This window comes from Rhynchophorus ferrugineus, unplaced genomic scaffold (assembly GCF_030347505.1).
Source record: "Rhynchophorus ferrugineus isolate W39M unplaced genomic scaffold, kcgeb_rfMv2 rfM6, whole genome shotgun sequence".
Taxonomy (NCBI): Eukaryota; Metazoa; Arthropoda; class Insecta; order Coleoptera; family Curculionidae; genus Rhynchophorus; species Rhynchophorus ferrugineus.
The window spans coordinates 42,812,574-42,840,419 of NW_027472585.1; the positions used below are offsets into that span (position 1 = coordinate 42,812,574).

General features: G+C 31.0%; 3 protein-coding genes across 5 annotated transcripts in view; 1 reads left to right on the plus strand and 2 right to left on the minus strand.

The window, feature by feature from the left end:
* The window catches only part of cu (NADP/NADPH phosphatase nocturnin), a 51,757-nt gene extending 41,399 nt beyond the window's left edge, over positions 1 to 10,358 (minus strand). The window contains exon 1 of one of the 2 annotated variants that reach the window (XM_076406844.1): positions 9,967 to 10,358. The gene's annotated coding sequence lies outside the window, so the exon portion shown is untranslated. Of the gene's footprint in view, positions 1 to 2,300; positions 2,386 to 9,966 lie in introns of those variants that run through there. The other variant, XM_076406846.1, reaches the window with a different exon arrangement.
* A 2,519-nt stretch (positions 10,359 to 12,877) lies between these two features.
* On the plus strand, positions 12,878 to 15,130 carry LOC143197967 (uncharacterized). The gene has a single exon (XM_076406847.1). The coding sequence runs from the start codon at positions 13,031 to 13,033 to the stop codon at positions 13,901 to 13,903; it is 873 nt and encodes a 290-aa protein (XP_076262962.1). The 5' UTR covers positions 12,878 to 13,030; the 3' UTR covers positions 13,904 to 15,130.
* A 2,738-nt stretch (positions 15,131 to 17,868) lies between these two features.
* Positions 17,869 to 27,653, minus strand: ClC-c (chloride channel protein 3). 2 transcript variants are annotated; one of them, XM_076406848.1, is made up of 17 exons: positions 27,261 to 27,653; positions 26,865 to 26,965; positions 25,199 to 25,340; positions 24,675 to 24,701; positions 24,523 to 24,616; positions 23,848 to 24,094; positions 22,786 to 22,947; positions 22,579 to 22,726; positions 22,101 to 22,240; positions 21,860 to 22,042; positions 21,396 to 21,610; positions 21,194 to 21,338; positions 20,989 to 21,140; positions 20,619 to 20,885; positions 18,898 to 19,061; positions 18,626 to 18,839; positions 17,869 to 18,570 (listed from the first exon to the last, which is right to left on the minus strand). In XM_076406848.1, exons 2-17 carry the CDS (start codon positions 26,949 to 26,951, stop codon positions 18,480 to 18,482), a joined length of 2,478 nt encoding a protein of 825 aa, XP_076262963.1. In that variant the 5' UTR covers positions 26,952 to 26,965; positions 27,261 to 27,653; the 3' UTR covers positions 17,869 to 18,479. The 2 variants fall into 2 exon arrangements, with proteins under 2 accessions (XP_076262963.1, XP_076262964.1); XM_076406849.1 differs by lacking the exon at positions 24,675 to 24,701 and having other exon boundaries at positions 25,179 to 25,340; positions 27,261 to 27,411.
* Between the last annotated feature and the right edge of the window lie 193 nt (positions 27,654 to 27,846).

Genomic DNA, 27,846 nt, shown 5'->3' on the forward strand with positions numbered 1-27,846 from the left:
TGGTTCTTAATTGTTAAAGATTTCTAATAATTAGTGGAACTAGTGGTACTACTAAGTAAGTAGTTATGAGGTTGGTACGTAGTGTTTTCTTTCAAGTATCATTATCATTATCATCAGATGTGGTACTTAATTATAAGGGATTCTCAATACCTAATGGTATTAGTATTGAGCAACGTTTTGACGAACACAATCGATCTAAAATGGGAGTGAGGGAGCTGTGAATGGATACAAATAAATTGAGGGTTGCTACATAGTGTTTGTTCCCAGTATTATTCCCATCAACAGATGTGGTACTTAATTATAAAGTATGTCTAATAGCTAGTGGTACTATTGTTGAGTAACGTTTTGGTGAATAAAATCGATGTCAAATTGAGGTTATTGAAATTGTGAATGGGTACAAATAAGTTTTAAGGTAGGTACATGGCATTTTCTTCCAAGTATCATTGTCATCACGAGATGTGGTTCTTAATTGTTAAAGATTTCTAATAATTAGTGGAACTAGTGGTACTACTAAGTAAGTAGTTATGAGGTTGGTACGTAGTGTTTTCTTTCAAGTATCATTATCATTATCATCAGATGTGGTACTTAATTATAAGGGATTCTACTAATACCCAATACCTAATGGTATTAGTATTGAGCAACGTTTTGACGAACACAATCGATCTAAAATGGGAGTGAGGGAGCTGTGAATGGATACAAGTAAATTGAGGGTTGCTACATAGTGTTTGTTCCCAGTATTATTCCCATCAACAGATGTGGTACTTAATTATAAAGTATGTCTAATAGCTAGTGGTACTAATGTTGAGTAACGTTTTGGTGAATAAAATCGATGTCAAATTGAGTTTATTGAAATTGTGAATGGGTACAAATAAGTTTTAAGGTAGGTACATGGCATTTTCTTCCAAGTATCATTGTCATCACGAGATGTGGTAATTAATTGTTAAAGATTTCCAATAATTAGTGGAACTAGTGGTACTACTATGTAACTAGTTATGAGGTTGGTACGTAGTGTTTTCTTTCAAGTATCATTTTCATTATCAGATGTAGTACTTAATTATAAGGGATTTTCAATACCTAATGGTATAAGTATTGAGCAACGTTTTGACGAACACAATCTATGTAAAATTGGAGTGATGAAGTTGTGAATGGTTACAAATAAGTCTTGAGAGTTGGTGCATTGTGTTTTGTCCCAAGTATCCCTCTCAATTGCTTCATAATTCCTCATTTCTTCATTATTAAACAATAAAACAATACAATAAAAAACAATAAAAACGAATTCAAGTTTAACATGACGATCTAAATTAAACATTTTTTTAAACATAAGAGTCTTTGTTTACCTAATATTAATTATTTACTGAAAACAAAAATAAATAATTTTTTTATTGCGTTAAAAGTATACAATTGCATTACAAAATAGCAACAGTTGCGAAACACAATACCTGTCCCTACATTTATTTATATTTACTTATTTACCAATCATAGTTCCTTTTGACTATCATTGATTGAGTTATGGACACCTTAGATAACAATTTCGTCATCTGTAAACAGCCAAAATATTTCAAAAGATAATTAATATTAAAATTTTGAACAATTATTATTAGCAACAATAAGCATCAAAACAACACTTAATATAATAGAGATTTTATAAATATCTAAGGATATGTTATCATGTATTATCAAAAAATTTCTCGGACTCTAAACCAGAAAAAATCACTTGGAGCCACAATAGATGAGTATGGTGGTTGTTCGATGGTATTTGTTGATTTTTTTGGTCAGAAATTCGTTCACGATGATATTTTTGTGGGATGGTAAGTCGTCGTGATGCAAAATCCAACATTTTTACCGATAATAATTTCAGTTGAAATCCTTGACAATCAACCAGAGCAATGTGAAACCTGAGTCAGTAAAGCGTCAGAATAGACAACATTATTATGAACATATCGGAAAAAAGGCTTCTGACTTTCAAATGTCTTGATACTTTTTTTACATTATATTATTTTGTTTTACTATTTTTTGATCACAGAAGTGTGTGATTTGTTTAACAAGGCAGTAAAATTAATCGTAACGAAAAGAATTAGTGATTTTTAAAACACTAAAATCAAAAAATAAACGAACATCGACATTCCCCTGTATGCAAATTGTTGTATAAAATTTCAAGTCAACTTTTGGCATGGATTCGCCAGCACATTTACAATGCGGACTGGCGATTTAATTTGTTTGTTTGTTATTGTACGCCCGAAAACACTTAGCACAATATTTATATCAGTATTTAGAACACGAACATGTATTAAAAGACTTACTTTCGCTGAAATTTCCTAAATTTAGTTGGAGGTATTACGGCAATAAAACACAATACAACCTACTTCTAACTAATTCACGATAATACTGAATCAGCTAATTTCATTTGTAAAACTTCGCACTGTGAATATTTACGTTTATTGTCCATTTGTTTTATTGAATATGGAACATTTTAGAAAATGCTCTATTTACTAATAATATTATTACATTAACAGCGAATACTGTATACTAATGCATCGAACTTGACATTGACAGATGAATTAATGGCAAGCAAAAAAAATCTATTATTGGATTATTTAACAATTAGAAAAATTAAAAGCATATATTTGAAAAAACAACATTTTTATCTACCCCATATTTTATATTTACTTATATTAAGAATTTAGTGAGTTGTTTTTCTCAATAAAAAGTTGATCAACCCTGTAATAATCAATAAACTCTGGCTTTTTTTGTACAAACGTCATCAAGATGTTTAATGCCTTCCGCAATTTGTAAATTCGTTTTAGAATCTGACAATATTTTCCTTCTCATTTTATTCTAGTTAAAAAGAGACACAATGTTGTCTGATTAGTTCGAACACATACACGGATGAGCCTGTCAAAGTCGTCGGGTTGTCAGACGTATACAAACTTTTTGAAAGCAATAGTAATAATAGGTTATAACTCTAACCTATAAACTATTGTGGCTGTATAATTAACTGTAGATTTTAGATGTACTATAATGTTAAAATAAGTTATATTTGATAATATTTTTGTTCCATTATTTTATTTAGGTTAGAATTTTGTTGTATGTCAAAGCCAAACTGAACTAAAACTCAGAGTTGATGCGGCAACATTGTGACGTTTTGATGTCACAAATTGAAATGATGTATATACAAAATAACTTTGAGCACACTACATTATCTGATTTTTTAGTGACTACTAGAAGCTATTTTGCCACAGTAAGAGCCATCAATAGAGCAATTGCTACACTTAAAAGCTAACCATCAAGTAATTCGTGAAATAAGACCACGAATATTCAAAATTGCTATGAAATTTTCCTAAGATAATGACACGATAAGTCATTTTATTGAAAATTAAGTGGAACCCAACATATATCCTATATATACCCTTTTATTTATATATTAAATTATTACAGATTTAGTCATTTATGTAGCACACATATGTATTGAATCTGTTCCAACATACTTGGCAGTTATTCAGAAACAAATAAATTGATGAGAACAGAGCTCAGTTCATCTGAATCAGAACCTCTAGAAAATAAATTCGATGTTTTGGCGCATGCGCCGGTATAAAATAATGAATAACGAAAATTATTTTATTAAATATTTTAATTTGCGTTTTCAAAGAATCTTTAAATCTAAGTTTATTATTATCATTAGTTATACCAAATATAGGATAATAATATTCAATGAAATAAAATAAGAAATACGTTGATTCCTAATTTACAATAGTATGGCGAATGCGCCAGTATATTAATTAAAATAAAAACAACTTTGAAATTAATAAATTTAAGCTTACTAAAATTGATATTGAATTTGTATACTATGAATTATTATTTATATAGTTAGATCCGTGCATTATTAGGATAGTACGACATAATGTATAGTAATATTTATAATTAAATATAAAATTTTAATTGTTATCAGTAACAACCTTACCTAACCAAATAAAGAAGCAATTCTTTGGGTGGTATAAATTCTCCAGTATCGCTAACAGATCCACATTTTAGTTCTAAACTTCTGGCAGCCAAACGCCTTTTGGCCGCTGGACTAGTCAACAGACTAGTTCTCGCCAGAGCTTCCGCCAAACCCAGCTGTTTTTTAATCAGATATAAATTCACCGAAGTTCCACTCGACATTTTTAAACTAGATTACAATGCGTGGTTAAAACGAATCGATATCTCGAGCGTAATCGGTGTATAACGCGTGGAACTGAAGAGGTAGTTCTTGTCGGATATAGTTATATACAGCGCGGAAGTATTTTGGCTGACCTCTAGTTGTGTAAGGACCTCGATCTTTAAATATGTGTCTCTGCCTCTGTAATATACATTTTTTTCTTCGCCACTGAACTAGATATCGCCGACACACTATGTCTGTCTGAGCGTTAATCTGGTTTTGAACGGTCTCATGTTATTTTTCTTCACTGACCTGCCATATTGTTCAACCGTAAAAAATGACCTATTAATATAATCGTCTAAATAACTATACTGAGTATTGCACTGAATGATACCAATATTTATAGTTTCGAATATTCAAAAAATTCTTTATTAGTGTTATTAAATCTCCTTTTTGTTATGGGCGCGGGAAAATAAACATAGGGTATTGATAAATTAACAGTTAATAAAATATTGTCCCCTCAAGAATCGAGTCAATTTTCTTCTACCGGACAAAATCTGATGAATACGGTTGGTGGCGCTAGGACTTCCTAGTTAATCATTTCCTTGTAAATTTTTTTGTGTGTTCTTTTTTATTATATGCTTAAGAAGTCAAGAAGAAATAAAACCAGTTACATAATAAAATAACTGTAGCATTTTTAATTATCCATGTATCAGAAGAGATGTTCTTTAAATACCTGTTTTTCATTTTATTTAACTTCATTTAGAATCACATTCTCTTGGCTTACTTTCTTTTCTTAATACGTTTAACAGTTTTTTTTTTGGATTTGACTTCTCCTAAATCTGTATTGATATATTGAAATCCGTGATCGTATTATACCACTGTAGTCACCAAAGCATTACAAAACTCTTATAGCAAGCATTAAGACTCTGAAATAACACATTTAATAATTTGAAATACTACCAACAATAATTTCTTAAAAAAAAATGTGGAGAAGTATTTAATATATTTCAGGAAGTGTTAGGGATTATTAAAATTTGAGTTTTTTTAAATAGTTTGAAAGGCAAAATATAATATATGAACTATAAAATTTTGAACTATATATATAAGAAAAACTGGTATACATCAATGAGGAAGTACTTAATATATGTGATCATAAATAACTCAATAAATGTTCAAAATATGTTTTTTCTTAATAATTAATTATATATATCTATGGGTGTGTTTAATTAGTTGGCAGCTTTTAATATTGATATAATTCTACTCTTTATTTTAACAAATTATAAATGTGGGTTTGTCTATAAATAATTAAATATAAATTTATTTAATGTATTCTCTGATTGCTAAGAGTTATTCATTTCTTAGTATCGTTACTATGGAATGAACGTTTTGTCTATTTTTTTTATTTTTCTTTATCTATAACAATTCAAGTAGTGTTTTTCATCAATATATGTTGTTGTATATTTTGAAAAAAAAAACTAAGATCTATGTATTTCGATAGCTCAACGTTTGCAGAATATACCACAATTTTTTTCAAATATTTTAATAAATTTTAATTAAAGTTTTCAAGAGTTTCTTAAACTATATATATATATATATATATATATATATATATATATATATATATATATATGTTGTAACGAGCCTATAAATTACTCACTATGTGTTATATCGTCAGAAATATTTTACAATGCTTTGAAAATATTTGAGCTCTTAGCGTGTCGCATTTGCAGGAAGTTTTACTTTATTACTTTTTTACTTTTTAATTTTAAGAAATTTGAAAAAGTCAAAGAGCGTTCTGAACATCAAAAAAAAAATGAAAGACATTACTCGATCAAGACATTACACAAATGACTACGAAAAATGCCCGAAATACGGGCAAAGACTTTCTTCAGCATGACAACACTCGACCGCATGTTGCAAGACCGGTGAAAACATACTTGGAAACATTAACATGGGAAGAGCTACCTAATCCGTTGTATTTTCCAGACTTTGCTCCTTTTAATTACTACTTGTTCCGATGTATGGGTTGTGACCTGTCTAAGCAGCGCTTCACCTTTTACTCAAGTACCAAAAATTAATCAATTCGAAGATACATCGTTCTTTCGAGTTGAAATCCGTATATTACCTGAAAGATAGAAAAAAATAGGGGCTATCGATGGTCAACACTTTCAAATTAATTTACAGGCTTAATAGATTTATTACTACAAGCGTTACTAAATGCCATTGAACAAACACAAGCAAAACCATCAGCACAAAATAATTTAAATCACATTTTAAAGGCGAAATATTATTTGTACACCCGTATAACTAACATTTCACGGTATTTTATTAGTTGAACTAATAAATAAACCAAGTTGCAGCACTCGGTTTTGGCGGTATTTCCTAAAGTTGCCGTTATTTAGGTTGCATGTACAAGTAGAGGGTGACCTTGGACTGAGATAGAAAGATTGCAGAGATGACCTCTAGTTAGACAAGGAGCTTATGTGATTTGATTAATTTATCATCTTATATTTACGGTATCAAAATACAGCATTTTTAATTACGACATTATTATAGTGACCGTGAATTTTTGAGCGTCAGTGTCGTTAGTACATCATGTCTGATAAAAAGCAGAGTAGGTCAGACTCAGAATCAAGCAACTGTACTGGTAAGTTGGAAGATACTCTAAACTTGATCTAAAATCAAAGAGACTAGTTTATCAGTCAACAATGAAGCCAATTTGGACCTATGGTGTGCAAAATATGGAGTTGCAACAAAACATCAATCCAACTAGATGTCCAACGTTATCAAAACAGTTCTACGACGATTAATTTAGTGCTAATCGCTACGAAATCAACGAAGAACTGCACAACGACCTTGAAATCTTGAATCCTTGAAATGAAATCCAATATTTCGCTTTAAAACATGAAATAAGATTACTAAATCATGACAGCGTGGAAACAATATGGCTACTGGACAACACGCAGGAAATCAGATGATTGAAACGAACCAAACCACATAATTTTGTATAGTGTAAAGTGTAACTCTTAACTATGGCTTAAGTAGTTGAATTTTACAACATGTTAATACATAAATTAAAATTGTACTAAGCAAATTCTAATGTAAGATGTGATTAAGTAAAAAACAGTTTTGTTAGTTCTGAGTATTGTTTACTGTGGTAGCGCGCCTGAAAATATGCTTGAAATTTACTTAGTTATTTTTCGAGATATGGACAACAATATGTTTTTCTGATAGTGTAAATATAGCATCATACCATGTGATATCAACCATATTTGTGACGATTTTTTTCCTCACTATTTCAGAAAACACCCAATGCACGTTATCAAAATGTATGACGTCAGCGCGTCGTATTGTTGCCGCATCAACTTATTGTAGTAGTTTTGCGACACTTGCCAGTTTATAACCTACAATTTTTATGACTAATATTTTAAAGAATTTCGCATACATTTGGCAACAAGGTCCACTAGTATCAAACCAAATCGAATTTTACGGGCTGATCCGGTTACATGTTCCAACGCATTCCGAGACATTCGATCTCATTTCTATCCAAGTTAAATAAATTGAGAAGGAAAAACCTTCGGGTTTAAAATTAATTTGGCATTTTTACAAGTATTGCATTTAGCAATATATTTGATGTCATGTATGACATGTATTGGCCGTTTGATTGGACGGTTTAAAATTATTTTGTTGCTCTAATGCTTGATAAAGACTTGTGCCAAACACTTCAAGAATTGGATTGGAACATCCCTGTAGCAATCACTAAACACTGACGTAATTCACTGTGATTGATATTTAACTTTTCATAGCAGTATATTCTGGTGCTATGCAACACAACACAAAGAATGGCTAGCTAGAATACTATGGATGAACACTGTGGTTGTTCAAACATTACTACATTGACAATCTACAGTGTTGACATAATTATCGAGTACATCTTGTGCCTGTCAGGTGGTTTGAACAGTTTTGAAACCCATTATGATATCCGTCTGATAACATCAGCATTTAATATTTGAAAAACTTACTCATTATTTTGAACTGCCTAAATTTATAATATTTTCGTTTATAATAAAATATAGTTAACAATAGTCTGTCCAATAAAATAACCAATGCAGATCATCAAAATTAGGACGTCAGCACGTTCCAGTGTTGCCACATTAACTTAGAATTTGGATTTACAACGTTTTCCTGTTTCTAACTTTTAGAACTAATCTTCTGAAGAAATTTGTAGACATTTGATAACAATGTTGATCACTACCATACAAATCGAATTTTATACTACGAAACAAATCAGCTCCGAGTTTAAAACGAATTTTCCATTTTTATTCTTGGCAGTATATTATATTGGAAGGACTATAGTTTCTACATATATAATCGATCCAAAGTTGTTGTGAACATACGTCATCAAAATGTTTAATGTATTGCCTGTCGCATTTTGTGAATTCGTTTTAGAATCAGACAATATTTTCTTTCTCATCTTATTCTAGTTAAAAAGAGGCACAATGCTGTCTGATAAGTTCGAACATGTCTCTTAAAGTCGATCGGTTATCAAATTTATGCAAAATTTTTGAAAACAATAATGATAAGAAGTTGATAACATTTTTGTTTCATTATTTTATTTAGATTAGAATTTTGTTATAGGTCAAAGACAAAATAAACTAAAACTCAGAGTTGATGTGACAACATTGCACCGTTTTAACGTTATAAATTGAGATGACGTATGTTCACACCAACTTTGGATAGACTATAGTTCCTTGATGAACCAAACGAAATTGACATTCCACCATTTAATCACTATACGATGTTGACTTTTTAGGATTTCATATTAACTTTACATAGTTTGTTGTTATATATTATACAGTTATATAAATACATTTATTTGTTAAGTATTTGCATATATTATGATCACTGTTACAAGCAAGCTTTTATGTTTATGTACTTTTATCTCAGGTGTCGATATGGATGGCTTTCTTCTGGACTAACAATGACGTTTTGACTTTGAGATTGTCGTTATGGAACCACTTTTCATCTTCAGTCATAATATGTCAGAGAATTTATTTTTATTTGCGTTATTAATACGGTTTAAAATAGAATTTTCAGTCAATTCGTATGTTGGCCATTTTCCCTACTTTTCGATCTTTCCCATCACATGTAAACGTTTAAAAACTACTGATTCATCATTTGGTAAACTATCGGAAAGTTCCTTGAAAGTTTGAGCTGGGTTCTCGTCCAGTAAGTCGTGCAAATCTTTGCCATCGAACTGCATTGATCCTCCAAGCCATTCTTAGTAATTGACGGCAAAATCACCCCTTATAAATAGTTGAACTCAAAACCGACAATTGGGATATAACGAAGCAGCATCATTATATGTTTATAAAAGTTGATGGTTTTCGACAGCAGTCATTTTATGTCGAGAAAAGTTCAAATCGTCAAATTCAACAGTTGTTTACATTTATACTTCGCATTTTCAGCGGTAGATATTATTGATCAAAATACATGCCAGCACCAAGCAGAAGTAGTATCTTTGTTCGTTGTTTTTGATTTTCTGATTTAATAGCACAACGAATTAGCTAACATTAACAAAGTTATATTTCTTAAAAAATAATAATGTACACAACCAACTCGAGAAGCCCTTCAAAATTAATTCACAGTCCTTTTAAATAAACACTTAATGAGTAGTAGAATGTGGAGAATATAAAATTAATAAGAAATTTAATACAGTGAATGTTTTATCGAAAATATTAAACAATACCATTGGCATCAATCAATAGTGATTGTGTTTAACTTTTTTCAAGAACTAGCTCTTAAAAACTAACTGAATATGTACTCACCAATAGCATTGTCCTAAATTTTCAAACAAGGCCGCCAGTGAATAACTATTACAGGCGATTTTATATCATCCCACCATTTACAGCAAGACGATGAACAATGATCTCAGACGTGTCCATATCCTTCTTCGATGTCGGTTTCCTTTCTCTATTAGCACCGTCGATGATTGACAAGCGATAAACAAACGAAATGAACAGTGATTGGACGACTTTCACTGATTCGATCCGGTCGTAACCACACTCGACGAGCCCGCACAGAATTTGACTAGAACAATTCGGCGTGTTGATGGTGCGATAGAGACGAGTGACTGATTGGACCCGACGTAAGATGGATGAGCTGATCGGGAGAAAAACATAAGCAATATAACACACTGGAATAAGCTTTTTTTTTGTTCAAATGTATTATCGCATTTCAATAGTCCGCTAAGAACGATATCGACGGTTTATAGTTTGGTGACTTTTTGCATAATACATTTTTAAACTTATTTGGTGTATTTTTAATATCAATGTAGTACTTTGGTAGTATTGACATTTTGTTAACTAAAATGCCCTTCAACGTCCCGGAATCGTTACAGATTGTACATTCTGTCGCCTCGACTAGGAACCTTATTTTTCATGGTCTCTTTGCAGATCTGAAAATCTTCGCTATCTCAAATGATGTACTACCTACTGTAAAAACAAAGACAAATTTCAACATCTTAAATATAAAGTGGATATCATATTTATGTCCATTATAACCTGAAATGAAATAAGTGAAAATGTCATCATAGTGTAAAAAATTTATTTATACAGAAAGTAATACAATATGTATATATATATATATATATATAGAAAGTAATACAATATGTATATATATATATATATATATATATATATATATATATATATATATATATATATATATATATATATATATATATATATATATAGATACAGTTCAATAGAAAAGTCCCTGGCCTACCATAGTAAAACACATTTTTTTGCCAAAATTAGATTTTTTATACAATGTAATTCCCTTCAAGGGTGAACTTTTCGATAAATAACTGCCAAATCTGGAGAATACGGTGGATGAGGAAGCAATTCGAAGCCCAATTCATGGATTTTTGCCATCGTTTTCACTGAGTTGTGACACGGTGCATTGTCTTGGTGAAGCAGCACTTTTTTTCTTCGGTGCTCATTTCACCACGTTTAAACATAGCATACCAATCCTTGATGGTTGATTTTCCTGTGGCAGTTTCCGGAAACTCGGTATCAAGCCAAATTTTTGCTTCAACTGTATTTTTTCTCTTCAAAAAGCAATATTTTATCAACACGCGAAATTCCTTTTTATCCATTTTTTTCACAATAACAAAAGTTGCTTCACTCAAAATGCTATAATTCACAAAATAATGATCCGACAGCTGTTAAATTTATACACGCATCTTTTGAGGATTAGGTCTAACCAAAAAAAAAATATATATGGATTTAATTCTAGTAGCGCCATCTTTATGTCAGGCCGGTGACTTTTCAATTGACCTGTTACATATTTATGTCCAACACTGTTTTTATTTCCAGATTTTAGAATCATTTTCGTTTTATATATTTTTATCATATACCTAGCCACACAAGCGTTACAGGTTATAAACCAGCAAACGTTGTTTTGGCGCTTTGCTTGTTTCGAAGAATTTGAAAAATCACACCTCTGCATACTTTTACTCTGATTGAAAGCGTCGTAATCATTAGACACTCATGGTCAGAAACAGTTTACGTCTCTGATCCTTTACTTCGAACAAGAACGAGTTAATATATGCATTAGAATATTAATGTAATGTAAAAATACCTATGTTAAACCAAAATTATACTCAATAATTCATTATTTTGTTTAGATTAGAATTTTGTTATATATCAAAGCCAAAGTTGATGCGGCAACATTGCAACGTTTTGACGTTATAAATTTCGATGACGTGAATTCACTGTTTTATTAAAATGAGAAGAAAACATCTGCTCCGAGTTTAAAACGAACATTTACATCTTTACAAATTACATTTGACAATATATTATCAGGTGTATTGGCTATTATAAAGAAGAAATAAGGAAGGGCTATATTTACTTAATTTCTATTTTTATCCATCGATCTTTCATCATTATATTCATTATTTTAAATTAAAATTCTTCATCTTCATTATCTATAACATATTAAAAAGCTGCTACTATCAATATTCAAAAAAACTAATTAATTTTAATATATTTAAAACACCGAAATTAAAGAAAACAAATCAAAGCGTTCGATCGCTGGTAAATCGGCAACGTGGCACAATAACACGAAAACTACCGGACTTCTAATAATAACCGGCAATACCGGAAAACTAGCCGAGTATATCGCTCTTTCCTTCCCAAAACTCAGATCATCTCAATATCACACTTTACTATCACACACATGTTAACAAAATAACTTGTTGAATAGTACATATTCAAGAAAAATATCGAATTCCTTTCCAAAATAATTGAAGCAATAAAAAAATGTCTCAAGTACAATACTAAAAAACGTAAAAAACTTTTTCACATATCGTATAAAAGGGTTACTGTTTATATTTGTTGCCTTGGCAGCATCAAGTGTTGTTAGGCACGTTTTCATTGGAAACATGGCATTGTTGAACGTTAGTTTCAACCCTCGTATTATTAAGGACTATTTTATATATCAAAATAATCAATAAATATAGTCAGAAATACAAACATTTATTTTACAAGAAAAAAGTTTTTTAAATCATTGTTAGTAGATATTTTAATAGTTTATTTTGGGTTATTTTTGAATAACAGTAAGAAATATTGTTCAGTAATACCTGACATTTTAGTATATCTAGTTGCCTATGCAATTACGATATATAACCTGACATACAACAGAATAGCAACAGGTTTAGAAATATCAAAATATTCGCGACAGAAATTTAGTTAACGAACGTTGTCTTTTGTTTAAGTAAGTTCGTTCGTATATGATTAAATTAATAACAATGAATCACGGATTGATTTTGTTGGGAATTACCGTACCATGATGCTGCGGTACAACCTAAAAATATATTAGTTGGTCGCGATGACATCAACGTATGATGCCTTGTACGAAGCTGTGGTTAGTGGCGATCTGAAAACCGGGAATGATTTTCTGAAGTGTAACGAAATAGCGAACGTCAGGGATTCCTACAAAAATTCACTGCTTCATGTAGCAGCAGAAAAAAGCAAGGAAGAAGTTGTAAGTGCACTAATAGACATTGGGATGGATGTTAACGCTCGTAACAGTTACAACTCAACCCCTCTCCATCTATGTGGGAGGAAAGGAGATTCGAGCTGTTTAAATAAGCTACTACAAAGTGGTGCTGGTGTCAATTTACTCGATAATTATCATTCTTCGCCATTACACTGTGCTGCCGAAGAAGGCAACCTGTGCTCGGTGGAAATTCTTCTACGTGCCGGTGCGGACATGACCATCAATAACTACGAATCAAAATTACCTTTACACTTATCGGCAGAATACGGTCACGCTAAGATCGTTTCCCTACTTTTGCAGAACGGCTCGAATCCGAACGCAAAAACTACACAAGAACGTACCGCTTTGCATTTGGCCAGTGAAAATGGTCATCGCGAGGTTATCAACGTCCTGTTGGATTATGGAGCTGACATAAACGCCGTTGATGATTATGGACAGACCGCTATGCACTATGCTTCGATGAACGGTCACTGGAACTTGTTGATGGATCTGATCTCGCGTGGAGCCGATGTAAACGCCCTCGATTTCGATCAAAACACCGTTCTTCATCTGGAAGCAGAGCAAGGACATTTGGATGCGGTGAAGAAATTAATCGAAGCTGGCGCTGACGTCAACATCAAAGACGACTCGGGTTGTACAGCGTTGGATTATGCAACAAAAGGTGGACATTCCCAAATAATAAATCTACTGAAAAAAATTTAAAAAATTATATTATTAAGCAATATTTTAAAATTAAATGTATAACCAAAAAATTAAATACCGTTTCGTTAAAACGTTCGTACAGTATCAATTCTTGTTTATGCGAAAATTAACAATTATATAATTCTGCTGCGAGACACACGATAAGGAACAGGTCATAAGTATAATATAACAGAAGTGATAACAGTTAAAAACAGTTGGGGGTAGAAGTGGAACATCACATAGGAGGTCGTAAAAAATATTAATGCGTAATAGTTTCAATAAAAAATGTGTTTATTCTGTTTAATTTTTAATTTGATAATATGACTCTTACTAAAACCCATATTCTTTTGATTATAGTGATAAATTAAATATATTCAATCATTCGGTAAGTTAGTAATCGATAACAAACCAACTATTGAAAATATGGTGGTATATATTACTTAAAATCCAATGTTAGATACAACGACATCTAGTAACACCAAACTCATTTGTTCTTTTTTAAATTATTCATTTTACTCATTTAAAAATGATTGTGTTACAAACTAAACAAAAAAAAATCTTTTAATTTATTATAAGCAATTTATTATTGCTTATAATATGACTAGTATTATTGATTAATTTTGCTTACCGGTATATTTCTGAGATATTTTTTTTTGGTAAATGTCAAATATGGTTACAGTGTATTAAATGCCAAATAAAACAGGTATTAATGTAATTTTTAGCCACTATACCAAAAATTAATTTTTAAATCTACATATACAACTAAATTTATCTATGTAAAAATTAAGGTAAAATTAATAAAACTATATTAGATAATATTTTCGAAGTTGAATAGTAATTATGTTTGACATATGTCAAGGAGTTATCTTAATATAATATAAAAATTCGGCTTGCCTACATTTTTATTCGTAAAATTCCCAGAATAATCGATTTATTAACTAGATAATGTCATACAATATTGCAGAAGAATGTTATTGATGGGTATTTTTTATTTCATAGTTCCAACCGAAATGAAAAACGTTTCCGACCGAATTTTAATTTGTCAAAGTGACGTTGCTATGGTAACCGCTATCATTTTAACCGTCGTTATTGCAGAAATTATGATTACTATTCAAAATTAATCTTCGTAAAATGTTAACTTTTATAAATAAATTCAGGTTGCGCATATTTGTATCCGTTATCCAAAAACTAGTGAACTGACTTTTGACTGATTGGCATTTTGCGACGTTTATATAAAAAAAAACAAAATGATTTCCTATGCCCGATAGGTACTTACGAAAGGTTAGTAATAAAGAGCATTTGAAGAATAAGAAATCAAATTATTTCTGACAAATGACGTTTGCAAGTATGATATTAGTTAACTGTATATGTAATTAAAAATATTATGAATATTAATACACATTATTTAACACTAATCACTGGTTTATTTTAAAATATTGCAGTGATTATGTTATCTGTTTTTGAAAAAATAAGGTGAGTTAATCTACATTATTATAAATTACTTGTGGATTCTGATAAAAAATGTTTTTAATAAGTTACTGTATAGATAACCACAGTCATTTTTTCTATCTTTGTTTTTATTATCATATCATAACATTAATTAATAAAATGTTAATACTGCAGATATCTTTGAAATTAATTATTAATTTATAGTTAAGGGAATAACAAACTATTTATTGCCTTAGATATAAAAAAATATCAATTTTACTAAAAACCTAAATCCGTGATGAAAAATATTTACATTTCGCGGTTTTAGCCCATTTAATTTTTAAAAATATTTGCCAAAAATGTCTTAATTAGTACGGCGGACGTATAACCTTAGACAATTTTTGATCTTAACCTCATTTGATAATTCCATTATCTTTAACGCTAATATTATTGACTTATCTTAATGTACTTAATCATCACAATTATTATCTGTCAGCCAATTGCAGCGGTTTGATGTTTTTAATTATGCATCATGTACGGTTGTTTATTAAATTATGTAGATATACTAGATAGTTCGCAAAGTTATCGAAGCACGATTTATTTGACAATATAACTAAAAATTACACGTCATTTTACTGACAAAAACTTTAATGTCAACTTATTTTTGTTTACGAATCATTTAAAATTGTCGATGTACTTTTAACTATGGAATATGCGGTCAACCCACGAGAGATTCTCAAAAACAATATCAAAATGATATGAAGATCATCGATCAATTAAACAATATTTTTTGGTAATATATTCATATCGGTATCTGTTTATTTACGTTTTCCAATATATCAGTACAATAGCTTATTTCTTTTATATGGTGATAAGTGTGGTATTCAGAGAATGTTACAAAATATAGTCGTTAATAATATATACAAAAACGTACTACTGATTGTAATTTCATAATTTTAATTGAAATTAAATCATTCCATTGTGTCATGGCCTTGACAGAATTTTGTTGATTTAGAACTGATACAAAGTAGTAAAATTTATATAATACGAAGTAGTTGTTTGGGTTAGATTCGGTTCTTCTTCCATGACGTGTTTAGTTCTGATAATAATTCTGAATAAATTAATTATTATTAAAAGTATTAGTTCATTTTTATTAGCAGTATCTATTATTAATACATCAATGTTATATGTGTCATTTACTCTTACACAGCTTCCAACACTCATGAAACATAATGCTGCTCGATCACACCAACTATAATTTCAAAATGGTGATTTTGATATTAATGGTGCAAGCATTATTGAATATACAGAAAACTCTTCAATAAAAAAGGAAGGGAAATAAATATGATGATTCAGAACAAAATAAATCGTAAGATAAATCATTGCTAACATCAGTTGGATGATGTGAATGAAGAGTCATTGCAGAGAATAATAGATATTGTAAAAAACACTTTCAGGATGTCTTCCTTAGCAAACTTGTTACATGAAATAAGTGATCCAAACAAGACCAAACACATTAATATAAATAGAAGTAGAAAATAGAGTTTTTCATTTCAAGAACCGAATCATTTATTGGTTAAAAGACTAAGATAATGACAAATATCACATAATAAAGTATTTGAACAATATGATGGAGGCCCTCTTTTTGAAATTAAGAAATATGGTTATGCGTTATCATGAAGTCACAAAACACTATTTGAGCTTACTGATTTAGAATTCTTATATTTCAAGAAGTTTTAGGTGAAATACATCTACTTCAGCTCAACAGGTCTGATTGGAACAGTTAATCAACAGGTGCTGTTCACCAAACTGTAAATGTAGTGATAATCTATTAATTTTTTAGGGCCTGTAACAAATCGATTGTTAAGTGGGTTGATTTGCTGTTTATTGATAAAAAGTAAGCATTGTTTTGTTTCCTTGGGATAATTCATGTGATACCCAGTTGTTTATATTTGGGTTATCGCATATTTAAAGATTTATTGGAGTTATGCCTAAATCTTTCTAGTTTTCCGTTTCTTACATTTTGATCGTCCTCTATTTGCAGCTGTAGTTGGCGTAGTTATTCCTCTTAACTATGCTGAGGATAGCTGAGAATTTATGATAATGATAAAATCACAGCAGTGACCTGCCACTGTAAATCTTGTTAAAGCAAAAGGACGTCTTCCCAAAACTGTGCATCTGTCAGAGATCGTATTTCAAATAAAGTAATTCCATTAAGATGCGACGATCTAGAGAACAAATCCAAAAACGCACATTATAATAGTTTGTTGAATGAAGAGTGAACAAACAGGAACAAAACTCTAAAACGACACGCATTCACATCATGTATAACAATCAGAAGTATATTGTTAAATAATATCCGAAGCCAGAACGTCAGGATGGGATATGGTGAAGATTGTGGAAAGTCCTGGTAGCGCCATCTATTGATTAATGTTGAATGAGATTGATTGCCTTCACCACTTCAATCAATGTATAAAAGCTCACCAATATCACCAGTCATTGCACCTTCTCTAAACATATTTCAAGAAACAATCGGAATGAAATTAATAAAACTACGATTTAAATAATAAACATCTACAACTTTATTTATAAAACTTATATTAAATACAATATACTAGTATATCTGACTTAATCTGAGCATTTAGGACAATATTATTGATATACATAAAATATACACATGGGTTCTTTCACATTTAACAGTGCAGTTCTTGAGGGTTCTCGTCAAACCCAATAGTCAGTTTCATACGTTCATGATAAAGCAAACTTAATATAACCGTGTATCGTGTAGAACGGAAGACATTTATTTAGTTTTATTCTTGCTAAAATGCGATAAATTATACATAATTATTATAAAAAGTAAGTATATGTACTAATTACACAACGAACTCGAATAAGTTAAAAATTCCATAGAGTTAAATAAACTAGTTCTCAGATAGATGCCGGGGGGTAGTCGAAACGATAATCTCATTATAAATGGACTAATTGAATAACTATATACTCTTATCTAATTGTTTGACTTAAGTAGATCAACTGTGGAATAACGAAATTCGTACAGTTCCTTGAAATAAAGGTTGTTGTTTACTACCGGACAAAAACTGACAAACAAATATTTGAAATAATAAATCTACCGAAAAATTATTTAAATATATGTAAACCACATTATTGGAACTTAATTAAACAATACAGAATTCGGATCCTCATTGTCCATTTGCTTTATATGCCTTAGGACATCTTTCTTCGTTATGACTCCTAACAATCTCCTGAAAATTAAATTATAACTCTGCGGATTAAAAACAAAAACCTCTTTTAACATACCCGTTATGCGTGACAAGAGTTTGTCTCAAGCCCAATTTCCTAAACATATCTACCACCGTCTCCATTGGAGTTTGATCCGTAATGGTTATGGGGGCCATATCTAATATTTTCTTTAATTTCAGTGGAGAAGGTCCCAACGATTGCGGGGGGTTACCGCTAGTAAACAGGACTAAGGATTGTCCACAAATACCATCCACCAATCTTTTTTCGTTAGCTGGGGAAACGTCAATATGAAATATTGCATATTATCAATGAAAGTAACCCGAATTTACCGATTGCTAAATTGAGATCACGCCTTAACACGAAACCAACTAAATATTGGGATTCCCTTGAGACAACGACCGGATAACCATTGTGCTCGGTGTCTTTTAACAGAAGTTCTATATCATCCAACGTCATTGAATCTTGCGTTATAACGCTTAATGTTTCGTTGCGTCTAAAAATTATGTTTTATATCAATACCTGAACAATAAAAGGATCAAGCTACCATTACCATTTTCATTACCATATCTAAAATTGGAGGAACCTAATTTTACTACCAGCCTAAAGTATTTTTCGAGACATTCATTTCTTTCATAAAATCTCACAAGAGAGCAAAAAAAAAGATAATATCTTCTAATGATATTTTATTCTTCAAACTCAAGCCAAAGTATAAAAATGTACTGGTTATTGGGTAGATATTCTGTCAGTATATATTAAGCTTTTGCTTTATCAAGTCTTGAAACCAGCGTGGACTTATGGTTTTCAATTCTGGGGTTGTACCAACAAAAGCAATAGACATATCATACAAAAATTCGAAATTAAGGTATTACGAAATATTGTTGACGCTCCATGTGGCACATTCGTAACGACATTTTGCATAAGAGCATGAAAGTATAACCCGTTCAATAAAACAGTGTCATCTAAATTTATGACGTCAAAACGTCACAATGTTGCCGCATCAACTTTGAGTTTTAATTAAATATAATTTATTTTGACATTATAGTACATCTATTTCATATATCTCGTTCTTGTTCGAAGTAATTAATTAGGGACGCAATCTAACTCTGACTACCTAGTGGCTTCAGCATTTTAAACCAAAGTAATAATAAGCAGCGATTTGAAATTTATCAAAACAAGCAAAGCGCCAAAACCGCGTTTGTCGGTTTATAATTAAATTTTAATTATTACCACTAATGTTTTGAAGAATTTTGCATACGTTTATATGATTCGGTTCCTAGCATCCTATCTCATTTTAACTAGAATAAAATATCGTCTGATTCTAAAACTAATTTACAAATTGCGATAAGCAAATGTAGACATCGTGATGATGTAAGTTCATTGTTACTTTGAATATACTATAGAAATTGTCGATAACGTTATCAAGGCTTATGTGCAGAAATGAACGGAGGCTCCATCAGAACGTCAATACTGAGGCTTTCCAGCTCCTAGATCCTAGATAATGACTGCTTTGTCGGAATATTAAAAAGAGAAAAACCATTTTATCTAGTTTAGTGAAGTTATGTATCTAGTAATTAAAACTCAGTGCACATTAAAAATAATGATGTGTATGTTAATTCGAAGGTGCTTATCGTAGAATAAGTACTTTGTAATTTTAAAACCGTAGCAAATTAGGATAAAAACAAACAGCTTATTAGTGTTAATTTACTAGATTGCTATAATAATTTTTTTTCTTTAAATATACGTATAATTTACAAGAACTGACAACGTCTTGTTTCTATTTTCCAACGCCTACTTCTCTGCAGTAATACTTGGAGGTTAACTGCAATTATTTCCTCTTCTAGATACAATCAAATCTTCGTTCAAATTTTTACTCGTTCATACTTCTCTCGAAATAATAGTAAATAACTTATATCTGAAGATGATAATTTAAATCCTTTCATAATGGCCGTTTGTTCAATGAGAATAGAAAGATTTTCTCAGTAATTGTAGCTTAACCCTCGTGTCACAAAGAAATATTCGTTTTATTTAATTCATTAAAAGGTAAACTTACTTTGGTTGCATGACATCAGCGGCCAAACTCGTATGTTGGAACTCATCCTTAGAATCCAGGAACGGATATCCATTCAGGGCTATGTGCGCATCGTATATACCTTGTCGTCCCAACGCGTCGCCCACCCATTTGCTCGCCATAGCTGCCGCCATCAGGGGCACAATATATCTAACGCCACCTGTTAACTCGAACATGATGACCACCAACGACACCGTCATTCGCGTTACTCCTCCTAGGACTGCCGCTGCGCCGACCATTGCATATAAACTAAAATGTAAAGTAACTATTACAAAGATGTAGTAAAAGTGAAAACCCATTTTGTTTAAGGGAACCAACTAATATCCCACGTGACATATACGTATACACATACCCAGGAGTTATGCAATCATCCCCACTAGAACATTCTCCACTGAAGAACCAATTTTTAGGATAATTGTAGGCGAGCTGCTCCATAAAAATACCCACTATTCGTCCAACAATAGCACCCAAACAGAGAGAGGGAATAAACAGTCCACATGGCACCTATAAACACCAGAATGTGTCGTATAACATAAACTATTAAGGGGAGAACATACCTTCATGCCAAAAGTGAAAATAGTCATTATAAGTTTCAAAACTAGGGCAACGATTAGCAACCAAATAGCATGATAAACACCTGGTCCTGCTGCGGCCAAATCTATCGTGGATGACTTTACGTTTGTGAAGTTTCGATTATAATCGCTGAAAATCATTAGTATTAAATATTCTACAGAACAGACATGATGATATATATCTTACCAAATAGGATCTGAATTCGCTATTCCACACTGGCTAAACAGTAAATAAATGAGTTCACTAGTATTCATTCTGGTGTATGGGTTGGGATATGCAATTAACGCAGTCAGACTAGTTACTACCAAAACTTCTGTAACAGGGTATTGACCCAATTTCGAATATTTCCTGAACCGACACCAATATATATTTGCTTTTATGAATAGAGTTGCAATAACTCCCTGAAAGAAATTTTATTTTATGTATGTAACTATTTTGTAAGGTTGAAGAAAAAGGTTTTTCCGTTTATCCTGAATTTTAATAACAATTATCAATTAATAACAACAATCAATAAAATTTCCTACTGTGATATTGACAAACAAAAGTGTGAAAAATACTTGTTCTTCATGGTAACTTGATCATTGTGATTAATCTACCTAATATTACAATTTAGATCCAAATAACTGTATTGATATTTGTTTATAACTCACCCCAATGATACCTAAACCGATGAACGGTATAAGTTCAAAAAATATCCAAGGTTTGTTGTATTCAACGTAAAATAATACTGAATGTTCATTTCCGAATGGATTTATCGATCTTAAAACAAAAGCTGCTACCAAAGCACAGAAGAAGGACCTCCAAAGTGTCTTTAGGGGAAAATAATAGCTGACCTACAAAAAATTATCATACAAAAAGTGCGTTACTGTTATCGTGTGTCAGGGTGGTTACCTCTTCTAAACTGAAAAGCACACCACCAATAGGGGCACCAAACGCAACGGAAACACCAGCTGCCGCTGAAGCAGAAAGAATTTCTCTCTTCTTGGCTTCGTTTTTACCATATTTCGGGAAAAGGTATGATAAAATGTTTCCTAAAACCAGAAAATATTTGTTAGTGTTAATATAAAGTATGCCCAAATTGAGGTAACTCAATCATCAGATCAAGTTGCATTGCCCTTCTTAACAAATTAAACAAGTTGTAGCACAACAGTTATAATTCACTCAATTAAATTCTACAATGGCATCAGCAACATTAGTGTATTTTTGACCATTTGCTAAATAGGATAGTTTTCTGTACTCCACTTAAAAACCTTTATTAAAAATGATTTTGCCACTATACAATTTTTAGTAGTGATACGACAACTTTTTGGAATGAAAACAGAAACTCGTAATTCATACTAATATATTTTGTTCAATTTATAAAACTTACCAATAGCACATGCAATATGAACCATTGGGCCTTCTTTGCCTAAACTAAGGCCTGCCGATACAGATAGAATCAAACCTACACATTTGATGATTAACGTCCATTTTCCTAAATATCCCCTGATGATAAATCCACTCAAAATGGTTTTGATCTAAAATTAAGCCATTCGAATGAAATTAACCAAAGAAAAAAGAATTGAATATCACATACCTCCGGTATACCTGAACCACAAGCGTATGGGGCAAACATTCTTACTAAGGAAGCTGATAGAGCTGCAAAAAGCAGCGCCCACATTGCGTAAAACATGTATGATATTATATATGGGCCGGCACCCATCTTGGCTTGACCTAGCACTTCCGACCAAGTCAGCCACTGAAATAATATAATTAGTTAAAGTTCTTAATTATAGTTTTGACGTTAAATAGAAATATTAGGTAAACGAAAAAGTAATCCAGATGGTTTATTAAATTTCCTGCGGGCTTTGGCTAACTTGGACATTATAATCCAAGAACCAAGAAACTATAGATAACCATTAACATAAATTAAAAGAAAGAAAAAAATCTAAAAACCGTGAACCTGGACTCACCAATTAACTAAAAAACTCATTTATTAAAAGTTTGATGTACTACATATCTCTCCTGAAATCAAAGCCTAGTCAAAAATCGAAAGTACCGAACGATATCTTCTACACACTATATCCAGACATTTTTTCTTGTCATTATTTTTCTCTCTGTTTAACTTATGGTGAGTAAGCGATGTAATTATGAGATATATAACCCGTTCAATAAAACAGCCAATGTACATCAAAATTTATAATGCAACGTTGCCGTACCAAATTTAAGTTTTTTTTATAAATTTTAAAGTCTCCTTTCACCAACTATGGGTTTATCTGGACTTGGCCTAAATTTTAACGTCGGCTCCGAACCACGGTCCTCAACATTAAGCATGTTAAGATGCATCAGACTTCGTTCTGTCTCTTTTTAATTAGAGTAATGCTAGCAGTAAAATGAGAAAGAAAAGTGGACAGAGTTTAAAAGGGATTTTACATTTTTATAAACTGATGACGTGCATTGCCTGTATTATTAGAAGGAAAAACGACGTTGAGGCTGATATTTTATTGCTCCTAATTACCAATATTAGTCACAATATCCTTAAAGAATGTCGACAAAAACCTAAAATTTTTTAATGGTACTCTTCATATTGAAAATATTAAAAAGTATATTACTTTTCTACCTAACATGATATATTTATTCTTTCCAGAAACTACGTTACCTGTGAACAATTTCCAGTCTCGAAACTAATCTCATTTGACCAGCAGCATTGCTCACGATTTAGCCAAAAAGCTAAGGGGCATATTCCGAATTTCAAGTCGGTCATCCAACTTGCCCCTATATCGATCACACCGGCTACTGCGCCGGTGCATAGACCGACCAGTAGAACGCATAGCCATCCAGACCAAGCGTCGTGAGCTCCCTCTATGAGATTCCAAAACGAGTCTTGCTTCTTCTTGACCAAGTATCTGAAATGAAAGCGTTAAAACTCGAATCGGTTCACCATAATAAATATTAGAAGAATGAAGTGTATCTATATTGTTTGTAATTTGTAAGGTTGGAGAAAAAATCGTAACGCATAAAAGATAATAGAAACGAAGCTTGATAATTGGGTTTTAAATGAATTAATAAAACATGTATCATAGTTTAATAATCGTAATTGAAAGTGATAACAAAGGAATGTGAAAGATGAGTCACAATTTGGATAGCTTGATACTCCTGATTCATTGTTTTCAGAAGTTGGTCTTGTTTCAAATAAAGGCGCGTTAATTTATAAAATTTACGAATAATCTTGATAAGAAAAATTCCGTAAATCACTGCAACTTATCTACCAAAAGTAATCAACTGCAGAAAATAAGATAGCTTTTACCGTATAGCCAGATACTATACAACATACCTGTGTCTCATACGATCCCTTGCAATATCTCTTTGCCAGTCAATTGTGTGGAAATCGTCATACTGTCCGATTCCTGGTATATCTCCCGTTGTATCTAAGTAAATAAACGTATTATTGTGTTATACATAATTTATTGAAGATGTTAAATTCACCTGATATACCGCCATATGAAACTGAATCTGAAATCAATTTATATATGTTAATTAAGTACTTACAACTATTGATTAATATTTATACATGCTTAGTTGTGAATGATGAAGAAATAGAGTTTAATCACGTAAACTACTTGCATCTTTTCTTTTATATTTTTATTCGATTAAAATATGGCAACCAATGTATAATCAAACAACAGACCCCAATGATGCAGGTTACAATAGTAGTATTCATTATGAATAAAAAGTTAATGAAACTCTCACAGTCTTCTCCGATGACGTCGATCATTTGGTTAAAAAATATTAAGATCAGTATCTGACGTCAGAAATGTTATGGTTGATTATGAGGAGTCGCTTGAAGATGAAAGTTCAAATCCTGTCTCACCAACAGAATCACATTGATTGTAAAGCAGACACCTTTTTGAGTGCATACCCAGAGACTGATTCGCACCTCAAACGTTCTTGGTAACGAGGTGAGTCGTACTGGTACTTTGTTAAATTTACGTTCAATATAACATACTTACAATGCGATATTCCATCCTCATCCTCTAGCCTAGTATGCCTATGGTCTCCACTAGTAGTGTTGATGTCAATCATTTCGTCATCAGAAAATCCCCTTGCTTTAGTGCTACTGTGACCGTTTTCAGATGGGTGACCGTTAATGAACTAAAACACGTAATTTACAAGACAAATTAAGAATAAATATACATATTAATGTTATCAAAAATAAACCGCATTATTCTGCATGGAATCCTTTATTCAGTGACTCATTTGTTAGTTATATTAACAGTTAAATACATTTGTACTAGTGTGCTGCAATATTTACAATTTAAATTGCATCTATAACGGCATTTTTAATTACCCAAAAAATGTTTTAATAGAAAAAATAATTTCAAGATTATACCAACAATAATGGTGTTAAAATCCAGTGACCGTTGCAATATAATTTCTCATTTTTTTACGTTTTAAGAAATTAGCATCGCTGGTCAAAATTTGAAAGTAATGTTTTAGAAACTATGTAATTTATTTTCAACAAACTGTGTTGGGTTTAGAGTATTTTAAATAAATTACCTTTCAAAGAAAATTTATACACTACGAATAGTTAACTAAAACCATTGAGAAAAATATTTTGCTTAACAATCATTAACCCACCTTGTCAATAAAACTATTTAAGCGACCTTGATTTATCTAACCCATTTTAGCCAATACAAAAACCACGTTACTTTATAAATTAATCAATCAAAACTAAACAATCTACTGTTGGATAACGCCAAAAAACTGTATAATATTATGCGACAGAATATATTGCACTTCATTAAAACGTACGACTCAATATGGTACATAAGTCCCTTTCTCGGAAAGTTGATACGACTGTTATAATGCACAAAATAATTAATATGTGGCTAGTATAATAAATTAATATGTTATAGTTCACGACTAGAGGAAATATTGAAGTGTAGACGTAACTTCAAACATGCGCCAAAGTTTCAAGTTTTAAAAGATCAATAGCTATGATATCCTTAAATACGTCTTCTTAGGATGGTCATTTATGTTTTTAGTCGTTTATTTCTGTCCGGTAATAAGCTATGAACTGAAATCGAGCCACTGCTGGTTGCTTAACATATATAAGGGTGTTACATGAAAATTTCAAATAACACTTACTTGGAATTTTCTCATTCTTTAGTTTAAGTTTTATATCAATAATAAAAGTAATATATATTTAAATCAAAATTTATTTTATTTATTATTTTTTTTGATACCCAAAATTGTTATTAATTGCAACACTTAAATCTGACAGGCATGCAACCATTTAAACAATACAGTACATGGAAAGCTAGTATATGGGACATTTTCAATACTATTCTTCGATACATCATTAAAGACAAAAACATATATATATAATTTAATATATATATATATTATATATATATATTAATATATATTATAATATATATATAATTTATAATGTGTAATGTGATGTATAAATATATAATGTAATCTTGCTGATTGAATACTCGATGAAATGTATAGGTTCTTATCAAAACATGAGGGAAAGTCTAAAGTAATATGTGTATTGATATTATTACTAAAGATAGGATTACATATATGTATAATCATGTATATAATATGACAAAATAGTGTTCATGAAAATGTCCACGTATAGTTGTATGTAGTACAGATGCCTCTTACCTTTTTATTTACTGCCTGATAGTGTTTTGGTGTATTTTGTGCTAAATGGGCCTTCGGAGTTCTTTGATTTAGTGGAAATTTTTCCATAATAGTTCAAAACACTGAAAATTAAATAAAACATGCATGCTTACGTGCGCTATTAAGTGACTTTAAAACGCCCCCTGATTGTATGTTTTTCATAAGACTATGCTTAAAAGGTCCAAATGAATATTAAAAGGCGTATTACAAAGTGTATATTTCGTGCCCTACCAACCTATTCCATTGAGTAAGGCCGAAAAGATTGTCGTAGTGAAAGTAAATAATAGAAAAACAAATAACTTGCACAAAGTGTAGAAAAAATACATACGTCTAATTTTTACATTTATCAAGAAAAACATTTAAAATTTGATTACTTACCATTTTTTCTAAAACAAAAAGTCTAAAATAACGTATATCTGCTGGTAGACATAGAAAAAATCACATTATTTAATTAAAACCAAGAACCAGAAATGTATATTTACTAGATTTCTTAATCTGTATTCCAGTTCTATCTGTCACTGCCAATAATGACTTACAAATATCGCAATCACGTGACAGTTGACGACACGTATGTGGGTATTATATATTTTTAACTTCTAAATACTATATATTTATATAAATATTTGTTTACATATTTATTTAAATAAATATATCAATGTTAATAATAATATAGCATTAGAAAATTTTGGTTAAATTTATATAATTAAGAATTAATAGAGTTAAATTAATTATAGATCGTAGATTAGTGCTTTAATTTTTTTCAACTATATCTATTTTAATATTTAATAAAGATAAATAAAAACATTTTATAATTTAAAATTTTATAAGCGACATCTGCCAAGGAATTCCCTTAACCTACAAAAGATTTCTAAAGATATCTGTACATTTGACAACGTTGTGTCATCTATGAAACGTCGCCATAATTCTACCCAGATAGAATTCTATACGAAAGATGTTCTGAGTT

Coding starts and splice junctions, on each gene's coding strand:
- LOC143197967 (XM_076406847.1), top strand. CDS start 13,031: ATGACATCAACGTATGATGCCTTGTACGAAGCTGTGGTTAGTGGCGAT.
- ClC-c (XM_076406848.1), bottom strand. CDS start 26,951: ATGGAAAAATTTCCACTAAATCAAAGAACTCCGAAGGCCCATTTAGCA. Junction 24,095..24,522: donor AGGGATCGTATGAGACACAG/GTATGTTGTATA, acceptor CTTTCATTTCAG/ATACTTGGTCAAGAAGAAGC. Junction 21,339..21,395: donor GCGAATTCAGATCCTATTTG/GTAAGATATATA, acceptor AATGATTTTCAG/CGATTATAATCGAAACTTCA.